At 41.3% G+C, this 20,823-nt stretch overlaps 1 protein-coding gene across 4 annotated transcripts in view; it reads left to right on the forward strand.

Annotated features, from left to right (window-relative positions):
- ogt.1 (O-linked N-acetylglucosamine (GlcNAc) transferase, tandem duplicate 1) overlaps positions 1-20,461 on the forward strand; it is a 44,500-nt gene extending 24,039 nt beyond the window's left edge. For 2 of the 4 annotated variants that reach the window (XM_056265178.1, XM_056265179.1), the window contains exons 7-23: positions 1,006-1,201; positions 2,649-2,789; positions 2,895-2,995; positions 3,837-3,990; positions 4,071-4,172; positions 4,762-4,941; positions 5,065-5,223; positions 7,892-7,981; positions 8,076-8,201; positions 8,951-9,121; positions 9,204-9,320; positions 9,408-9,572; positions 11,107-11,154; positions 11,367-11,519; positions 12,588-12,840; positions 17,281-17,404; positions 19,355-20,461. In XM_056265178.1, coding sequence (XP_056121153.1) covers positions 1,006-1,201; positions 2,649-2,789; positions 2,895-2,995; positions 3,837-3,990; positions 4,071-4,172; positions 4,762-4,941; positions 5,065-5,223; positions 7,892-7,981; positions 8,076-8,201; positions 8,951-9,121; positions 9,204-9,320; positions 9,408-9,572; positions 11,107-11,154; positions 11,367-11,519; positions 12,588-12,840; positions 17,281-17,404; positions 19,355-19,535 — 2,461 coding nt within the window. In that variant the 3' untranslated portion in view covers positions 19,536-20,461. The remainder of the gene's footprint in view (positions 1-1,005; positions 1,202-2,648; positions 2,790-2,894; positions 2,996-3,836; positions 3,991-4,070; positions 4,173-4,761; positions 4,942-5,064; positions 5,224-7,891; positions 7,982-8,075; positions 8,202-8,950; positions 9,122-9,203; positions 9,321-9,407; positions 9,573-11,106; positions 11,155-11,366; positions 11,520-12,587; positions 12,841-17,280; positions 17,405-19,354) is intronic. The other 2 variants (XM_056265180.1, XM_056265181.1) reach the window with 1 other exon arrangement.
- The last annotated feature ends 362 nt before the right edge of the window (positions 20,462-20,823 follow it).

Consider the following 20,823-nt stretch of genomic DNA (forward strand, 5'->3'; position numbering starts at 1 on the left):
AGCGCACTTGCCCAAGCGCCTACATTTGAAATAACGAACTTGAGCGCGCAAAAGACGCGATATGTGAACGGCCCCTTGGCGAGCTACTTCCAATCGGGCCACGAGCTACTGGTACTCGCGAGCGACGTGTTGGAGATCCCTGGAATAGAGAGTCTCCGCAACGGCGATAGATTGAAACGCGCGTCCGAGTGAAGATTGCGCAATGCAACTGATAGCAGCGGACACGAGCGCTCAGCCTGATTTCAAAAACATCTGATTTTAGCGCTAGATCTTTTAATTAATAGCGAACTAAATGAATGATCTGCTAGTTAACTGGAGATGTTTTATTTATTTGTATTAGGTACATCCGTGCCTCAATGTTTCAAAAAGTGAATGTGTGTGAAGTGAAACCATAATAAAAAACAATTGGTGTTAATTGACGCCAATTGGACGTTCATGTTTTTTTCTGTCTATTTGAAAGTTAGGCTAATAATAACATGTTGCATTCTATACGGCCTGATTGTCATTTATAAGTTACATAGCCTGCCTCCAGTTTTCCTCAACTTGACTAATTAAGAGGCGATATTTGACCGGCATATCATCAAAATGTCCGTAAATGTCACTTTGACCGGCACCATTTTTTTCTAGCGGAAACTCTGATCCAGGTATATGATACAGCTTTCATTCTTCAGGTCAATCATATATTCATGAGAGAAAAAAAATCAATTTGAATAAGAAAAGTATATCTTAGTCATAGTACCCTTTCAATGATTAATGTTTCCACAGTCATTGCATGTGCTGCACTTTCTTTGTACCATTTTGTTTTATTGGTATATTTTTTATTGATCTTTTTACCTTTTTTGTAGAATTCGAAGGTATTAAAAATATTGTTTGCTTAGTGAGATCTCTGATTGTATTCCTTGAAAACCAAAAAAGTAGTGCTTGAAGTCCTGGAATTTCGTTTTAACGTACGAACCCTGAGTTTGCCTCTCAGCCAGTCTGATTCACATCATGTTTCCCCCACAGAGCTGTTGCAGGTTATCTGCGTGCCCTCAGCCTGAGCCCGAACCATGCTGTTGTTCATGGGAACCTGGCTTGCGTGTACTACGAGCAGGGTTTGATCGACCTGGCCATCGACACCTACCGTCGTGCCATTGAGCTGCAGCCACACTTTCCTGATGCGTACTGCAATCTCGCTAATGCACTGAAGGAGAAGGGCAATGTAAGAACCTACGCTCATGTGTCATGTATCCCTGATAGTGGTGCAACGGATCACAAAATTCACTGTTCTGATCATTTGCCGTTTTTGAACCACGGATCGGGTAATTTTTCGGATTAGAAAAAGAAAAGTAAAAAAAATATATATATATATTAGGGATGCACCGATACCACTTTTTCCAGAACAAGTACGATACCGATACTTTCATTTTTGTTACTCACCGATACCTGTATTTTCACTGCATTTGTAATTTTTTAAATGTATTGGTAGAGAAACCAAAATAACATAAATCATATTGGTTTAATTTGTTCATTAAATATATAGTTCCTTCAGTTATTTTCATGCTTAATTAATCTAAAATGCATTGTATGAGCTTCTGTTACTTTCACTGTTCATTCTATTGCTCTGTCATATTTTATCTTTCATTTAATAGCACAGCACATATTTAGAGCCGCTCCAGCAGGGCTCAGTGCTGAGGATTGGGTCAGTGGGTCAAATGTTTAGACACCAGGGAAGTATCAATTCTTTACTACAATTTTAAAACAACAAAAACTACCAGCCCAAGTAATGTGAATTTAAAACATTATTAAAGACAAGTAAGCAGTCAGTAATAAAATAAGTACAAATAATCAAATTACAAATAGCACAAAGAAGGGCTACAAATGAAATAAACTGTTTTTAGAGTTTTTCAGGTAGATCTAACATGTACAGACATTTGAATAAAGTAATCAAATGTGAAAAAACACTGCATATTCATTACTGTATAGATTAAATCTAGATGGATCTTTTTGTAAAGTTATTTAGTCCAGAGCAGTGAGTTATTTATTTGTCCTTTGTTTGATTAATATTAAAACACAGCAGCAGGTTTATTAGACCTATATATATATATTAGTGCTCCACGATTAATCATATCGCAATCGTGATGTCAAGCCTATGCGATTATATGACGCAAAATGCTCCGATTTTATGAAATAAATAAATGCGTGTGTGTGGACATGACAACTCGTTGACTGGGAGCTGTTTGCCCATTCTACACCGCTATAGTTTCATATTTGTTTAAAGCTTTATTTAGTTGTTTTATTAACATTAATGACAGACAACAGCAGGAATATTAGGCTGCTGTCACTTTAAGACCGAATACACTGACAGAGATCCGGTTTCTTTCTCAACTGTTCACTTATGACGTAACCGACAGAATACTTTCCGAGACTGGCGTTTAGACAGGTATTCTGTGTGTATGTGTCTGTTCAAGTGCAAAGAAACGCGAAAGAGGAATCAATTTGGTGTTCGAGCGCTGTCTGAAACACTTGAACACAAGCGAATCAGCTTGAACCCGTTGCAAAACCTTTTGCCCTCTCGCAAAATTCTCAAATGTGTGGATTCCTATAGAAATGATTTTGCCGGTCCAGTACCTTTAAAGTCAACCGCTAACTTGCACATTTCCTGTTAGGTTTCTGAAGCTGAGGAGTGTTACAACACCGCCCTGCGTCTGTGCCCGACTCACGCCGACTCCCTGAACAATCTGGCCAACATCAAGCGTGAGCAAGGCAACATTGAGGATGCTGTGCAGCTCTACAGGAAAGCACTGGAGGTGAGGGGACCAATGACGTCCACTGAAAACACTTTGGTTATTATGTGCGTTTAAAAAAGAGATTGATTTTGATTGAATCATGTCTTGTTTTTCTGTGTTGTAAAGGTTTTCCCTGAATTTGCCGCTGCCCATTCAAACCTGGCCAGTGTCCTGCAGCAGCAGGGGAAACTTCAGGAGGCTCTCATGCACTATAAGGAGGCCATCAGGCATGTTCCTGTGTCTAGATATGCTCATATGTTGTGTAGTATAGAGGGTTTGCAGTGACGTCACTTTCTCAGCCGGACCGAGTGGCAGAAGAGCTGCAGCGTGACACGGAAACACGAGTTAAACAAACCATTATCAGTTTAAAGTAAAGGTTGATCTCGATATATTGTTTCTTACAACTTACCAAAGATCCAGTGTTCATGGATATTGACATGCAGCAGGAATCCTGTTTCCTGACATTCCCACGCTGGGGAAATAAAGCAAATTTGCCTGTGAACGCTTTATATAAATACAATATAGGTCTAAATCCATGTGATTACTCATATCAATGTTATATAGATCATCATATCATCCAGCCCTAAAACTTGTATAGTTTTTTTTGTCAGTGTTTATTTAAAAACGTCTAATTATGCTGACTATACGATGGTAAATATTTAATTGATGAGTTGTCAATACAATAAATAGGCTATGATTTTACCCCTAAATTCAGCATATTGACACAAAAATGATAACTGCAAATCCACCGTTCTCTGCATGGATCCAGTTGTTTCTGTGATTTGCGCGACCCATTTGCTTCTCTGTTCTGTAGCTTTAGCAGTCTGTAAAATATACCTCAGATTTCTTGTTAAATCTTGTTGTACAGTCGATCTTAAAGCTCTTTCCCGTTTTAGATGTGTTTTGTGTGTTTTTCGCGGCATTCACGCTGAAAACAAATGCTGCCGCTCAGTGTTTTTGCCACTCGGTGTGTGTAACCGCAGTCACTCCGGCTGACGGTGACGTCACACGCTTACCCTCTACTGGCGTCTTTCAAAGTCTCACTGTCTGTTTGTACTTGATGAACAGAATCAGCCCCACATTTGCTGATGCCTACTCCAACATGGGTAACACTCTTAAAGAGATGCAGGACGTTCAGGGGGCGCTGACATGCTACACCCGAGCCATTCAGATCAACCCCGCTTTTGCCGACGCGCACAGCAACTTGGCTTCCATACACAAGGTATGAATCATGAGCCATGAAGAATAATACTTATTTTCAGTGTTATTTTGAATTCAAATGGTGTCACTCTCCCCTTAAAGGATTCTGGGAACATTCCTGAGGCGATTGCATCTTATCGCACTGCCCTGAAGCTCAAGCCCGACTTCCCTGATGCGTACTGTAACCTGGCTCACTGTCTACAGGTATGGCAGAACCATTTGTTACAGACAAGTGTGCATTTCTTCAATGAGCTCATTGTTTCTGCCTTAAATTATTACATTGGTTAAATGAATACATTTTTAGCTAACTGTGATTTGTATATGTACATTTCTCATGTGTAAATTACATAGATAACTCAGTATATTGGGTAGGTTAAAGAAAAACTACAACTCCCACTATTGGACTACAACTCTCCTACCTGGCTTTCACAGGTGTTGGTAATCACTGTTGATTCTCCTGATGTGTTTGAACACAGTTAAATTGATTGTTACATTTATTGTCTGTATGACCTGAGGATGGTCTTTTGACCGAAAGCTTGGATTAAATTTGCTTAAAGGAGTTTTTTTTACATCTGTATGTACATTTCTGAAATGCATAACTTAAACGGTCACCTCTGATAACAGATCACTCTAAATTGTAATGTGGATTGTCTGTAAAGCTGCTTTGAAACGATGTGTGTTGTGAAAGGCGCTATACAAGTAAACATGAATGTAAGCATCATGAAGTGCACATTATCTCTCCGCTCTCGGCTGGGAGCGTGTGTGTGATGCTGTGTCGTACTCTGATCCTCAGATTGTATGTGACTGGACCGACTATGACGAGCGTATGAAGAAGCTGGTGAGCATTGTGGCTGATCAGCTGGATAAGAACCGCCTGCCGTCAGTGCACCCCCATCACAGCATGCTGTACCCCCTCTCGCACGGTTTCCGCAAGGCCATTGCAGAGAGACATGGCAACTTGTGTCTGGATAAGGTGTGTATATTACACTGGAAGGATTTACACGGGCCTATTCTGCTGTAATTCCAGATTTTTCACTTGGCTGAAAGTAGTTTTTCAATGTATGAGCATCAATGTAATACTTTTCTTGCTTTATAGATCAATGCTCTTCACAAACCTGCTTATGAGCATCCAAAGGACCTGAAGGCCAGTGCTGGCCGTTTGCGTGTGGGTTACGTTAGCTCAGATTTCGGCAACCATCCCACTTCTCACCTGATGCAGTCCATCCCTGGCATGCACAACTCCGAGAAGTTTGAGGTAGTTATGTTTCTTTCTGATGAGCAGATTTGTGTTGCATATGAGAAACGAAAGTGGAACGAAACCGCGCTATACTCGTTTGAGCTTAGAATAGGTTCACTCGCGGGCCAACCTCGATCATTTAACACTGTTACTACACAGTGCTGGGAGATCCAGTGAGAAAGCGTTTGAATTCACCGCAAAATGAATAACATCGCAGCGAGATCTAGTGAGAAGTGTTCGAATTCGGCGCAAAATTCTCTGTTATAAACCGTATCGGATGAAACGGCGCTGACGTGGAAACCAGGAGAAATAATTTGCTGTGAACGAACAAGTTATAGAAGGCTTTTCAATTCAAAAGAATACCAACATCATGGATTTACTGTAGTAACGCTGAAGTAACGCTGACTGTAACCATGGTATTGTGGCAGAAATAGTCAAATGTTTTTACATTATTCACCTCGGGGTTCGTACAACCTTTTGAGATTGAAATTCTAGCACTTTTCAAGGGCTTTCAAGTGCTTCACATTTTTTTAATGTGATGATTTGTTAAACTCAGTTTAAAGATGTAGGAAAATAACACTTTGTGGCAAACAAACACTTTATTTTTTAAGACGTGAAATAACCACCATAACCAGTAGATGGCGGAGGAGCACTTACTGATTATTAGGCATTTCCACTCCCTAATATAGACCCCTTTTGCGCCGACGTCACAGTTACGTCACGGCGCTAGCTGGAGGCAAAACAAACGGACAACTGGAGGCAGCCAATACAAACAGCACAGATTCGGCTACATAATAATGAGCTTAAATTATTATTATTATTATTAAATGTCATCTTGTTGTGTTGTTGGGTGCAAGAATCAATGAAAAATGAATATGCTGTATCTGGAATTTTTTATTCTAGAAAATATTCACATCATTCAAATTGCAGCGTAATGTCACTCTTTACATTGTCGTCTTCTCGGCGCTGGCTCGGCAGAACTGCGGATCGTACACACAAGTCTTGTACATGACCATTCAGCACATAACGTTAGTTATAGGCATCTAAAGATTTATATGCCCTCAGTTTCTCTTTACGCTTGGTTTCTCTATCGGATAGGTGTAGAAGTCAGGCCACTCAACCGGAGGTAGCGTTAACGTTAATCCTGTCAGATCGTCGTCATTGAGTGAGCGTGTACGAGTCAGCCAATCTGGTTCCGTCCGTTAAAATTAACTTTTGCAAATAACAATCGCGGTCCTGGAGACCGAGTGACCTTGCACATTAAGATCAAATCGGATTTTCTCCAGTCATTAGCCGCGTTTCCACCGCAATTGCCCGGAACAATTTGTCCCAGGAACTTTTTTCCCAGGAACTTTTTTTGCCCCAGACCGGTAGCTTTCTGCGTTTACAGCGCGGTCTAAAGTACCGGGTAAACTGCGCGCGACTGCTCATTGCTTGCTTGTGACGGACAGTAGACTACGTTAGACTGTAAAAGACAGTAATCAGTTTTGAGCGCCACATTTATAATAAATATGGAAGAGATTCACACTGTGCTGCAGTTGTTTGAGATGTATTGGTTTACTAACCAGGTAAATTAAAAAAACGGCAGAGAAGAGACGAGCACTGATACTAAAGCGTGTTCAGAAAGCTCGTAATGCTAACGTTAGATCTAAAATTAGACAGCGTATGTTATCAGCTATTGCGGACATTGACCGTGAGAAGGCTGGGACGAACGCGCAGAAAATTTCTCTTCCGCAAATACGCTTAATAAAGCCTGAATCTCGTCGTCGGTCCAGCTGCCTTTTTTTATTTTTATTAAATTCCATATTTGCAGACAGACAACTCTTACTGCATGGAACTTCATTACTGCATGAAGCCACGAACTCCAATAGATTCTAAAAATCCCGGTTAAAATAAAATGCTACGCGGAGTTATTCAATCATTATGCGGCGTGAACACAACCAATCAGCATGTTCAGCGCACAAGCCCCACCCGCGAAAGTTCCTGAACTTTGAAAAAGTACTACCTCGCAAGCAGGGACTTTCGGAGGGGGAAATATCTACCCGGAACTTAATTTAGACCCTGGTTCCTGCGGTGTAAACACACCGAGTACCAGCCCAAAGTTCCTAGTTCCTGGGTAAAGTTCCTGCGGTGGAAACACGGCTATTGTTAAAAATCAAGCTAACAAAACTTGCAAACTAACGTTAGTGAAGCGGCCAGAGGGATCGTTCTGCCTCCACCTAAGCTCCGCCCACAAAAAACGTCACCATGTTTACTAACTGAAAAGAGGTCTATATGAAAAATAAGTAGGAAGTCACAAAGTCTCATGAAAAGCACAAACTTTTCTTCAAATTGTGACTGAAAACAAGTAATGAGCGCTTCTTTTATAATCACTGAATCTGTCGGTCAGTTCAGCCTGACACTTTAAAAGAACAATGGTTCATTTATTAAGATTAAATTATTTACATTTTCCCTTTAAAAATGAGGTTTTTGCAAGTTACTGTTATTAATAAAAGTTAATTTTATCTGCATCTCAATTCATGCTCAGTGCTTTGTCAAATTTCCAATAAACAAACATGTATTATTTTTAGTAACTGCACTTATTAATGCACAAAAAATAGCAATTTTATGATTTAAGTAACTTCATGATTAAAAATCTCTTAAATGTTATTCTGGAGCGCTGCTCACTCTGTTGTGTCTTGTGCAGGTGTTCTGCTACGCTCTCAGCCCTGACGACAGCACCAACTTCAGAGTTAAAGTCTTGGCAGAGTCTCATCACTTCATCGACCTCTCACAGGCGAGTATAGGCATTGCGGGCCTATTCAAGACACAGCATCTTCCTCCTTTCAGGGGATCTGTTTTGATCTCATCATGCTTTCATCTCTCCATAGATCCCTTGTAATGGAAAAGCAGCCGACAGGATCTTTCAGGATGGAGTCCACATCCTGGTCAACATGAACGGCTATACTAAAGGAGCACGCAATGAGCTGTTCGCACTGCGCCCGGCACCCATTCAGGTTGGCATTTGAGAGTCCAGCTTACAGAGTGGCATGTGTTTTAATCCACATAGACTTGCATTGATGGAGAGATCTGGGCCATTTTTAGAGGAGCCATTTGCAACAAATTCCTTAAATAAAAAACTTAGTGATCATTTTCTTACAATTATAATAAGGATTGTCTTGCATATTCTACAGCCAGAACAATTAGCATCTTGTGTGACCGTTAAAATAGCTATTTTCTATTGTAATATATATTTTAAGATGTCATTCCTGTGATCAAAGCTGAATTTTCAACATCATTACTCCAGTCTTCAGTGTCACATGATCCTTCAGAAACTATTTAATTATCAATGTTGAAGATTTTTGAGGAAAACATGATATTTTTCAGGTTTCTTTGATGAATAGAAACGGCATTTTAGCATGTCTTTACTGATACGCTTGATCAATTTAATGTGTGGTAACACTTTATTTTACAGTGTCCTTGTTACATGTACTTACCATAGCAATAACAGTAAATTATGCATAATTACATGCAATAACCCTCAACCAAACCCTAATCCTACCCTAACCCTATAGTAAATACATTTAGTAAGTATATAATCACACTGTAACACTGACACCTTAAAATAAAGTGTAACCTAATGTGTCCTTGCAGAATAAAATAGCTAATTAAAAAAAAAAAAAAATCTTTCTGACCCGAACTTTTGAACGGTAGAGTATATAAGATAATACAAGAGTAATAACTGTATTTTTCCCACTCTGCCCAGGCCATGTGGCTTGGATACCCCGGCACCAGTGGTGCTCCCTTCATGGACTACATCATCAGTGATAAGGACACGTCGCCCATTGAGGTCGCAGAGCAATACTCTGAGAAGCTGGCCTACATGCCCAACACCTTCTTCATTGGAGATCATGCCAACATGTTCCCTCACCTCAAGGTACGATTCAGTCTCCCATCACATGATTTTATTTTGATCTATTACAGAAAAGAAGGTTCATGTTTGTCTCTTTACCCACTAGAAAAAAGCAGTCATAGACTTCAAGTCAAATGGACACATTTTTGACAACCGCATAGTGCTGAATGGCATCGATCTGAAAGCCTTTCTGGAAAGCCTGCCGGATGTCAAAGTGGTGAAGGTTAGTGAAGATATCCCAGCTTTAATCCACCGCTCGTTCCTTTACCCAGTTAAACAGACATGCTAATGTTTCTTCCCCTGCTGTCAGATGGACTGTGATGGTCAAGAGGTGGCTGACAGTAACGGTGCCCTGTCCATGCCCGTCATCCCGATGAACACGGCTGCCGAGGCCATCATTAACATGATCAACCAAGGCCAGATCCAGGTCACCATCAACGGCTTCACCGTCAGCAACGGCCTGGCCACCACTCAGGTACGGCCCTCGGTGTCGATCTCAGCACTGGACTTCCACTGATTTCCCTGCTTCTTCCTGGCTTGCTCTCCGACTGTGATTTAGTCTGAGCATGACAGATCTGTGGATAATTGACCACATTTACATGCACAACACAAGCCGTCATTCTGTGGAAGAGGCTTACATGCACACTCTTTTCCATTCTTTTGTGATCCTCTATTTTGTTTTGACAGAATTCTGACACTCTGATTTTGTGTCACGAGTATTTAATTAGGGGTGTAACGGTTCACAAAACTCACGGTTCGATACGATACACTTGTGTCTCGGTTCAATACGGTTCGGTTACGTTTTCGATTCAGCAAAAAGAAAGAAATGCCAGAGAAATTTCCTTGATTTAATTTTTATATTTTTATAATTATATTTTTTATTAAAACTAACATCATAAAGTATGATATTTTTTTACTTTGAGCAATGATGGAGCTATACTTGACTTTTCTTAGGAGCATATAAAACAAAACAGCTCCTTGGACAAAATGAAATGTAATATTGTAGTAGTTATAAACAAAGGTTTATTTTGGTTCAGATTAACATTTGAGGGCAGCAACTGTATTCATAATGTCAAAATAAATCCGACGTGATGTTACTTGAAAGCATTATAGCTGACTATTCCTGCCAAACTCCCATGGTTATAGTAGTGTTACTACAGTTAGTAGTGTTACTACAGTTAGTAGTGTTACTACAGTAAACCCATGGTGAATGCTGCTGATCTGTGGACACTGGATAGTTCATTCATGGCACAATGTTTCTTCCTGGTTTCCACGTCAGCGCTGTTTGATCCGTTAATAACGGAGAAATGTGAATGTTTCTCACTAGATCTCGGAGCGATGTTATTACTTCAGTGGCGAATGCTTTCTTCACTGGATTTGGCTGTGTAGTGACAGTGCTGATGATGAAGATCGGCTCGCGCTGCATTGGTCCAAACTGATAAATGGTCCGTCAAACACACAATAACGAGCAGCTCAGTTTCGTTCCGCTTACATTACATTTGCCATTTGATGTTGGCCAATGTTGTGGTCACGCCAGCGTCTCTTACATTACGACGCGCCTACATTTGAAATGACAAAATTTTGGTCGGCAGGACAAATGGTCCAACGAACCGTTCGGTTTGAAAATGCGTACCGAAAACCGAACCGAAAGCCTCGTACCGAACGGTTCAATACCAATACGTGTATCGTTACACCCCTAGTTCACGTGAATCATGCGCACAAACAGAATATATCACTTTCTAATTAATAATAATTCTGAATATGGCTTTGTATGTAAATGTGGTTCCTGACACCTCAATCATGCCCACATTGTCAATGTCTAATTCATTACGCACGTGAGAGCCTTGATTTCACTCAGATTGGTGATGAAATGATTCGAATCATCTCAGATCAGTTTCCTCCTTCGATCAACTCCTGATTGACTCCTGCTTTAAGGGAAGATCTGGCAAAAAGACGATTTGATGATAGTCGGCAGAGTCAGAACATTACCTCATGTTGTTGTTTTTCAGATTTTTACATTGGAGGAGGTTGTAGTATCTGGGACTGTAGCTCTGCAGGTATGGCACACTCGAGCTGGCTGAGAGAAGCACGCTTTGAGAAAGGACATGTGCAATAGGCATTTCCCCTTCACTCGGGCCTTCACACCACTGCTGTAGGGCACAGACACGGTGGCGGAGAAGTTGGGATGGGCGACACGGTTTTAGGGAACATGCTTGTCTTTTCAGTACCTAAACTAGTAACTCATGTGTTCTTCAACCTTTCTGTTTAGATTAACAACAAGGCAGCAACCGGAGAAGAAGTTCCCAGAACGATTGTGGTGACCACCCGCTCGCAATACGGCCTTCCTGAAGACGCTATTGTCTATTGCAACTTCAACCAGCTCTATAAGATTGACCCTCCCACCCTGCAGATGTGGGCCAATGTAAGATTTAAAGGGGGAAGATGGGCTTTTATTAATAACACTTGTCTATGCAGTAGAAACACAAATTGGAATCAGGCAGTAATACAAAAATGCGGATTCAATCTGTAGTTTGAACTAAAGCCCTAGAGTTGTCCAAATCTGCTGGATGATGCAAAACAGGTCATTTTGACTTTTGCTGACTAATAAACAGGGGTATCTGGGTGCAGATAACACCGAGAAAGTGTGCATATTATTTATTTCCTCATTTACATACAATACTAACATTAATAATACAAAGCTAGTTAAATCTGTCACCTTATTGAACTATTTCTGTATTATTTACAGAGTTTAGGGCTGGGCGCTATAGCTAAAGGCATTATATATACATAACTGTTTCGCTGTTGTTTCTCCAGCTAAATAATATTTCATATGGATCTCTGTTCATGTATTAATACTGAAGTTTTAGCAGTTTTCAATTTTGAAGTCCCCCTGTGGTGAAAATATGTCTATGTGGTGTTTTCAATACGCTTTAAGACAAACCATGTGCAACTTCATAAGTCGACAGCATTGCTGAGTATTTTTTCCTTAAAACTGCAGTGAACCGCGTAGAACTAACTGAGAACCACGAATACTAAATGAGGCAAGGGTGTAGAGTTACATTCACGCTATTTTAAGGCATGAAGCGTTTAAATATGTAATTTTGGTGATCAAACATGATTTTTAAGCGATACAATTATTGACTACAGGGCGACTTTAATTATTTCAACCAAGAAGCCATTTTTACAAAGCACATTCAAAATGAATAATGTAAAAAAAAAGTTCACAAAATGTATTTTTATATATATATATATATATATATATATATATATATATATATATATATATATATACATACACACACCTGCAATATGGCACGCAACTGTAGTGACCAACAGAGGCTTCTGCAGACGTGTTTTGAGAAATCTCAAATCTTTGTAATCTTTGACTCAAAGTAAATTGAAATCGTGGTGTTTATTATCAAATCATTGAAGCGAGCAGCATGTGCTCGTTGTAAAGCAGTCTCTCCTCACTGTGCTCTCCGCTGTGCAGATCCTGAAGCGTGTGCCCAACAGTGTGCTGTGGCTGCTGCGCTTCCCGGCCGTGGGCGAGCCCAATATCCAGCAATACGCCCTGAACCTGGGCCTGCCCGCTTCCCGCATCATCTTCTCCCCGGTGGCCCCGAAGGAGGAGCACGTGCGGCGAGGACAGCTGGCCGACGTGTGCCTGGACACCCCGCTCTGCAACGGACACACCACAGGCATGGATGTGCTGTGGGCCGGGACCCCCATGGTCACTATGCCAGGTAACACACACTAAGAGCTAGGGGTGTAACGAGACCCTCATGTCACGATTTGATGCGTGTCACGATTTGATGCGATACTCCAAGATATATGATAAAATATTAACAAAAAATGTACTGTTGATTAAAAAGCTAAATTTGGTGTCACATTGTGTGTGTGAATGAATAGTCTCGGTGCTGAAACCCAAAGCACAGGACAATAGAGACACCAGAATAACAATATTCATGATTCTGAAGATGAAAACACTGAATTATTGTAGATGAATATGCTTGATCTCTGTCACTGACTAGATATATTTATAATAATGTCGGCCACTTTTACTGGTAACATCAGACATCCGGCATTATCAGCACACACACCTATTCCCCCATTGCATTAATATACATTATATTCAACTATTGGCATTGCTTATGCTTTAGTGGTTTGTTTGAATGACTAAAAATGAAAAGAAAAAAAAATCCTGTAGACTTAGAGCATGGGTCACCAAACTAAGGCCCGCGGGCCGAATCAGGCCCGCCACCCCCCTTTGACTGGCCCCCCAACCCCTCTGCCCCCCAATACTTGAACCGGCAATCCCCAAAAGACGTCATGGCCTATTTTTTTTTTAAATTGCTTTTTGGAAAATAATAACATGTCTGCATCTGGTATTTTGTTGATTTTTTTCAGTTAAAAATTTATATTTAGTTATAAAATTAACTATATTTGGCGAATTTATGTCACCCGACATGCTCGAGATCGCGCAGAGACAACAACGCACGCACAGAGTACTGTCAGTGTGGCTAGTGTTAAAAGAAAAGTTGATAGAGAGTGCAGAGTTTTCAAAGAACAGTGGACCAACGATTATTTTTTGTTCAGTGTAAAGAAGTGCAGTTTGTATTATATGTAAAGAAAGTGTGGCAGTTTTCAAAGAATATAATTTGCGTCGTCACCACGAAACCCGCCACAAGGAGTATGCTAGCTTGCGAGGGCAAGCAAGAGAAGACAGGATTCGGAGGATGAAAGTCGGACTGGCTGCACAACAGAATGTATTCCTTCGCCAAACTCAGGTCAACCAGGCTGCTGTCCGAGCTTGCTATAAGGTAGCTCACCTACTAGTTACCCATGGAAAGACTCGATTACTACTTTTGCAAACAACTAGATAAACAAATATGGCTGTGCCAGGCTAGTAATCTCTACTACACAATGAGGCCTGCTGGTGGTCAGTTTGGTCTGGGTTATACAATTCTATGTTATATAGCTGACCCGGCCCCGGCCCCCCCATCACAGTCAGGAACCATAATGTGGCCCCCAGAGAAAAAAGTTTGGTGACCCCTGACTTAGAGGGACCCAAATCATGTATCATAGAGACACCAACATCCTAGCAACTAACCAGAACACACGAGCAAGTCTATAGCAAACCCTCAAGCCCGAGGTATACTTCAGTTGTGATACGCACACTGTCGAACATTTGTTGGTGAATAACAGTATGTAATTCAAGTAGTATCTCCAAATTCACTGTATTCGTAAAATAGTCCTTGAAAAGTCCCTGGATGACCTACTTCTTCTGGTGAGATTCTGAAGTGTGCATCTAATGGACACTTTACTCTCCCATGAGGCCACGGGGGAGGATCTAGCTAATGCGTATGTGTGCGTCTGACTGACTCCAGAGCTTCTAACGGCCGCTGCAGTGACACGATGACTTTACCAATCACCGATTGGCTCTTATTTAGGAGGCGGGACTTATTCCGCCATATTGAGCGTTGCACTTTCCCCATTCAAAACCATACAGGTCTTGTATTATAGTGGTGCGTGGGCCGACTCGTAACTCGCGGACCCCGTGGGTAACCCGCGGGTCGGGTTGGGGCGGGTAAAGAAATTGTCACTTTATTTGCGGGGCAGGTCATTATTATTGTTTTTTTCAATCCATGTATGTTGCTTGTAATTTCCAGCCTATATTAAATATTTGGGAATATCTATTTTCGTATTTTATTAGGTTATTTGATAAGGTTACAATACGAATGCCGTAGCAACTTAACTTGCGTGAGGTCCATAAACCTTTGGCGACACGTCACGAAAGCGGCGCGCCAAGCAGCTCCGCAGCTCCCGCCGCCAGCCACGACAACAACAACAACAACGGAGAAATAAAAGTGAAGATGGAAGACGAGGTGCGGGAGAAATTGAGGTCGGGAATTTACCTGATTAAATTGAAAAGAAAAATAAGGTTAGGCTGCTTAATCTAATGTTTGGGAGCTGTTCTCAGAAATAGTTGCAGCAGGAGACAACAGTAGCTAGATTGGCTACCTGAAGTGCAACTCGTGTGAAAAATATAGACAGTAGCGCCACAAAACGGGCACTTCAAGCATGTCAAGACATATTTGTGGGGGGTCTAAGAAATAAAAAATGGTTTAGCCTATTAGATGAATACAAACGCTGCTTTGTAAATGTTGAAAATGTTTATTAGTAACGTTATCTTATTAATATGACCTGATTTATGATTCATATTCATAATCGTCTCTTGTTGCCAGTTTACAGGGCGATGTTTCCAAGCACTTTCAGGCTGAAATAAAGGCTGTTTTCATTTACATTACAATGCCTAGTAGTATGTCTATTTAACGGTCGCGGGGCGGGGCGGGTCGGGTTGTAAAAATAGATACAGTGGTGCGGTGCGGGCTGGGGCGGGCCAAATAATTTCATAAAAGCGGGACCCGCGGGTTGGAAAAAAAGCTGACCCGCGCATCACTATTGTATTATTCTATAGTCTTCGGGACTACATTCACCATAGGGGCTTTCACACCGGATTTTTCTAGGAACGAGCCTCCAGGATGGTTCCCCGAGAACGAATGTTTCCCATAGGAACGTTTTCCTGGTTGCGTTCGCGCCCCCAGTAGAGCTCTGACGTGACGTAAGACACACTTGTGGTTGTGACTTTTATTTTAACTGCGCTGAGAACGACTGAACACACAGCGCTCGCATTCTCCGTGTTCACAGTGTACGATCTGTCTAACGGTCTAATACGGTAGAGACAGAACTGTTGTACACAAGTAGACAGTAATGAGCAGTTGTGGCGTGTGGTTGATGTCCAGTGTTGCGGAGCAGAAATACAGATAGATCTCTTGATAGATTAAGAGGTTCTCTATCACTACACACATTTTTTACATGTTCGTAGAGTTAGTTTCTGGAGTAAATATATAGGCTATAATCTGTGTGTTCACACACCCTTTTTGAAAATGGCGGCTGCTGGTGTTTCGCGTGCGTTCGGCCAATCAGCGAACACTGACGTCACTGTAGATCCTATAGCGCTGGTTTAGACCGACTCTGGAGTAAATTAGTTCCTCTAAAGGAGTCCCTAGAATTAAAATCGTTCCTAGTTCCTGCGGTGCGAACACGCCCAAACCGGGAACTCACCAACAGTTCAGTGTCAGTTGTGTTGCTTTTCACTGTCATTCACAAATCCTCTCCCGTGGCCTCATGGGATAGTAAAGTGTCCATCAGATGTGCAGTTCATAATCTCGCCGTACTTAGTAGGTCATCCGGGGACTTTTCGCCTACTGTTTTTCAAATACTATATATTTGGACATACAAACTGCTCGTTTGGCGCACTGTTTTTCGCCTGATATATAGTAGGGAAGTATTCGATTTCGGACGCTGCGAAAATACAACCAGCCAAGTGTGACTTTTGCACAGGCAAACACCTTATGCTTTCTTCAGAATACAGTCAAACCAAGATTTATTCACACACCTTCAACATTTTCATCAGTTTATTCGCTATAGTTTAGAAAATGGTGATAAACATGAGCAGAACTCAGAGTTCTCATGTCAGTGGATATTTGACTGGTTTTCACACATGAATTATGTTGAATATCTGTCAGCTGTTCAGTTTAACTACACAATTAGATAATACCAGTTTAGCTCAACCAGTGACCAAGCAATGCTTCATGTTGTTCAGTGTGTGTGTAAAAAGAGCATTAGCAATTACAGAAAACACACTTCAGCAAAACATGATCAGCTCAAAGTGTTTTTACTGGTAGTCACTGTATGAAGAGTTTATGGGTATAATATGTCACAGTTTACGTTATTCTGCTCTCCTCACTTACATAAATGAACTATAGTGTCCGGCACACACTAGTAAAACAAGATCAAAAATTATATCTGGTGTCTGAATAAATTTTTGGTTTGACTGTACTACACTCGCCATGTTGTCATTATCATATGATCAGTTGTGTCGCTTCACCTTAATTCATTAATGCTCTCCTGTGGCCTCCTGGGATAGTCAAGTGTTCATCAGATACACACGTCACACGAATCTTGCTGGAAGTTATAGATCATCCGGGGACTTTTCGCCTACTGTTTTTCAAAAACTATACAGACGCTGCTAAAGTACAACCAGCCAAGTGTGACGATCACCTCATGTTTTCTTCAAGAGTATGTGTGAATGTCTCTCCTGTATCTCCTGTTTCCTGCAGGAGAGACGCTGGCGTCGCGAGTCGCCGCCTCTCAGCTCACGTGTCTCGGCTGCCTCGAACTCATCGCTCAGAGCCGGCAGGAGTATGAAGACGTTGCCGTGAAGCTCGGCACTGATATGGAATTGTAAGTTCATTTTGTCAATCTCCGCTTTCTAAACGAGACATGTTTAATAGGGTTGGGCTGATAGACTTCATGATTTCAGTTTCTCCCCCTTTTGATCTGTAACGTGAAATGGGCGCCGCCATGTTTGTTTGCGCGGCAGTTCAGAGAGTCCTGTCTGTCGGATTCATTACAGCGCATGTAATGAATTCATCAAGTTTGCCCCGAAATACATGAAATTAAGCGGCCGATGAACTGGGAGAAGAATAGAGTAAACTTTATAGTTACTTGCGCTATGTGTATCTGTTATAAATAAAACGTTTTTATTAAGAAAAGCATCTCAAGCACAGTACAAGCATCAGATTGTTGCAGAATTAAATGGAGGGGGGAAAAAAGCATAATAAATGCTCACATACAAATGAACATATAATCACAGTAATATATGCATAGACATATAAACAACGAAATAAACCAATTTTTTTAATTTTTTTAAATAAATAAATTGTTTTATCCAGAACTTAAATCCAAATAAAAATAATCTACAAATGGGCTCCAGGATTTTAAGAAAAGATCGTGTTTCAATCTAACTTGAAATTTAATCTTTTCAAGTTTGAGGGCAAAAAGGAGATCAAAAACCCACTACAACATAGTGTATTTTACACACTATAAATGTGTTGTTTTGCTAGTACTTAAGTGCATTTAAAGGTCCGAAACCTAAAATAAACATTATGTGGTTGAAAACACTGAATGGTTCTACATGACGAGCGCTGAGCGCCGTCGGGACGAAAGAGAAATTGCTGATGAGATGAAGATGAAAATATCTAGTGGAAAATGAGAATGTTACGTTTTAACATGTAATGTTTCCCCTCCCGTTGTCAACGTCCATCGCGATGTTTGAATGTGAAGATGTGCCACTTTGCTAGACATCGCCCCAACCCTAATGTTTAAAGGGGGCATCGGATGCCCATTTTACACAAGTTGGGATAAATTTTTAGGGTCTTCATGTAAAGTTTGTAACATACTTTGGTTAAAATTCCTCAATGGTTGTGTAAAACAACACACTCTTTTCCTCCTCAAAAACAGTTTGTTCTCAGCGACCCGTTAAATATGCGCTAAAATGGGAAATATGCGCTAATATGGGAAATATGCGCTAATATGGGAATATGCTAATATGGGGAATATGCGCTAATATAGGGAATATGCTAATATGGGGAATATGCGCTAATATGGGAAATATGCTAATATGGGAAATGCGCTAATATGGGAAATATGCTAATATGGGGAATATGCTAATATGGGGAATATGCGCTAATATGTTAAATATGCTAATATAGGGAATATGCTAATATGGGGAATATGTGCTAATATGGGAAATATGCTAATATGGGAAATATGCTAATATGGGAAATATGCGCTAATATGGGAAATATGCGCTAATATGGGAAATATGCACTAATATGGGAAATATGCTCTAATATGGGAAATATGCTAATATGGGAAATATGCGCTAAAATGGGAAATATGCGCTAATATGGGAAATATGCGCTAATATGGGAAATATGCGCTAATATGGGAAATATGCGCTAATATGGGAAATATGATCTAATATGGCAAATATGCGCTAATATGGGAAATATGCGCTAATATGGGAAATATGCTAATATGGGAAATATGCTAATATGGGAAATATGCGCTAATATGGGAAATATGCTAATATGGGAAATATGCTAATGTGGGACAGTCTGTCAGCGGTCATGGGCGGAGCATGAGCAATATGACATCATATTGTTCAGAAAATCCAAACGGCTTGATTTATTGAGTGTGTTTTGGCTTTTTGAGGATAAAATAAAGAGTGTGGTGGTTGTCCACACTCTGCAAACACACATTTACATGCAAACACCATATACAAGTGAATCTGCATGGGACGAGCGCTTGAGCTTAGCTTAACCCTGCTGTTGTTGTGGTCCCGCTCAGCCTGAAGAAGGTGCGCTCCCGCGTCTGGAAGCAGCGCATCTGCAGCCCGCTCTTCAACACCAAACAGTACACGCTGGAGCTGGAGCGGCTGTACCTGCAGATGTGGGAGCACCACGCCGCCGGCGCCAAGCCCGACCACCTGGTGAAGATGCAGTCCGTGGAGAGCAGCGAGAGCACCTGAGCGAGGCCAGCACTGCATGTGTGTGTGTGTGTGTGTCAGAGACTCGATGAGCCACAGGTGAGCACGATCACCCCGGACAGCTTTAGTCCCCGCGAGCCGGACCGAGACCGCGCACACTTCCCCTTCGCCTGACGAAATTGATGTTTGTTGGCTCCACTGGTTTTGTTTAGTTTGTTTTTCTGTGGTTGATTTGAAGTGGATCTGAGGAAATAATCCTGCAAATGTAACCGCCAACACACAAATAATCAACACAGATAGGGTCTTTTTTCTGTTTTTGTTAGTTAGTTAGTTAGCTTATGTGCGTCTTGAACTATTCTAGCTTTGTCATCATGACTTAACCCGGGTGACGGATGCATACCTCGGATCTCCAGTCTCTCCCCCAAACTGAATGCCAACTCTGTGTCCGTGTGCAGTCGATAGAAAATGATTCCTCTCTTGTTTCTGAGCACATGCTGTGTGAACACGCTAAACAGAGGAGTGTGTTATTACACGCTGACACAAGGCCTGCAAACTGCTCAAGTGTTGACTCCTGACTTCTCTTGATTTTTTTATGGTTTTACCAGGAAAGGTGTAGGTAAGTATGTTCTACGATGTTTTGGTTTTGTACACTGTCTTCCTATGAACTGGTTTTATTTATGCTCTGTCAGTGTCACTTCCGCAAGGCTCTCTGCATAAACTGAAATAAAGAGATGTGGCGAACCTTGGAGAGAGTTGCACGTACTTGGCTGCGGTTTTGTTTTTTCTTTTCCGTTGTTCCAGTCCTTTTAGGAGCCGACACATTATGAAACTAACAATAGTAACATACTGGTTATTGTGATTATATTGCTGTTACGTTGTTGCTGACTGAACTGTGATGTGCACCCATTGTAAATTTGATCGCTGTATTCAGTTTAGTTCAATAAAGAAATGCTAAAGATGTTTCTACACTGGGGTTGCGTGGCCTGTCCTCGATCCTGCACAGAGGGTCACACTCTTCTATAGAGAGAGACAGAGACAGAGACAGAGAGTGTGTGTGTGAGAGAGAGTGTGTGTGTGAGAGAGAGTGTGTGTGTGAGAGAGTGTGTGTGTGAGAGAGAGTGTGTGTGTGAGAGAGAGTGTGTGTGTGTGTGAGAGAGAGAGTGTGTGTGTGTGTGTGAGAGAGTGTGTGTGTGAGAGAGTGTGTGTGTGAGAGAGTGTGTGTGTGAGAGAGTGTGTGTGTGAGAGAGAGTGTGTGTGAGAGAGAGAGAGAGAGAGAGAGAGAGAGACAGAGAGAGAGACAGAGAGAGAGACAGAGAGAGAGACAGAGAGA

This window comes from Rhinichthys klamathensis, unplaced genomic scaffold, assembly GCF_029890125.1.
Source record: "Rhinichthys klamathensis goyatoka isolate OS25496 unplaced genomic scaffold, OSU_Roscu_1.1 h1tg000230l_1, whole genome shotgun sequence".
Taxonomy (NCBI): Eukaryota; Metazoa; Chordata; class Actinopteri; order Cypriniformes; family Leuciscidae; genus Rhinichthys; species Rhinichthys klamathensis.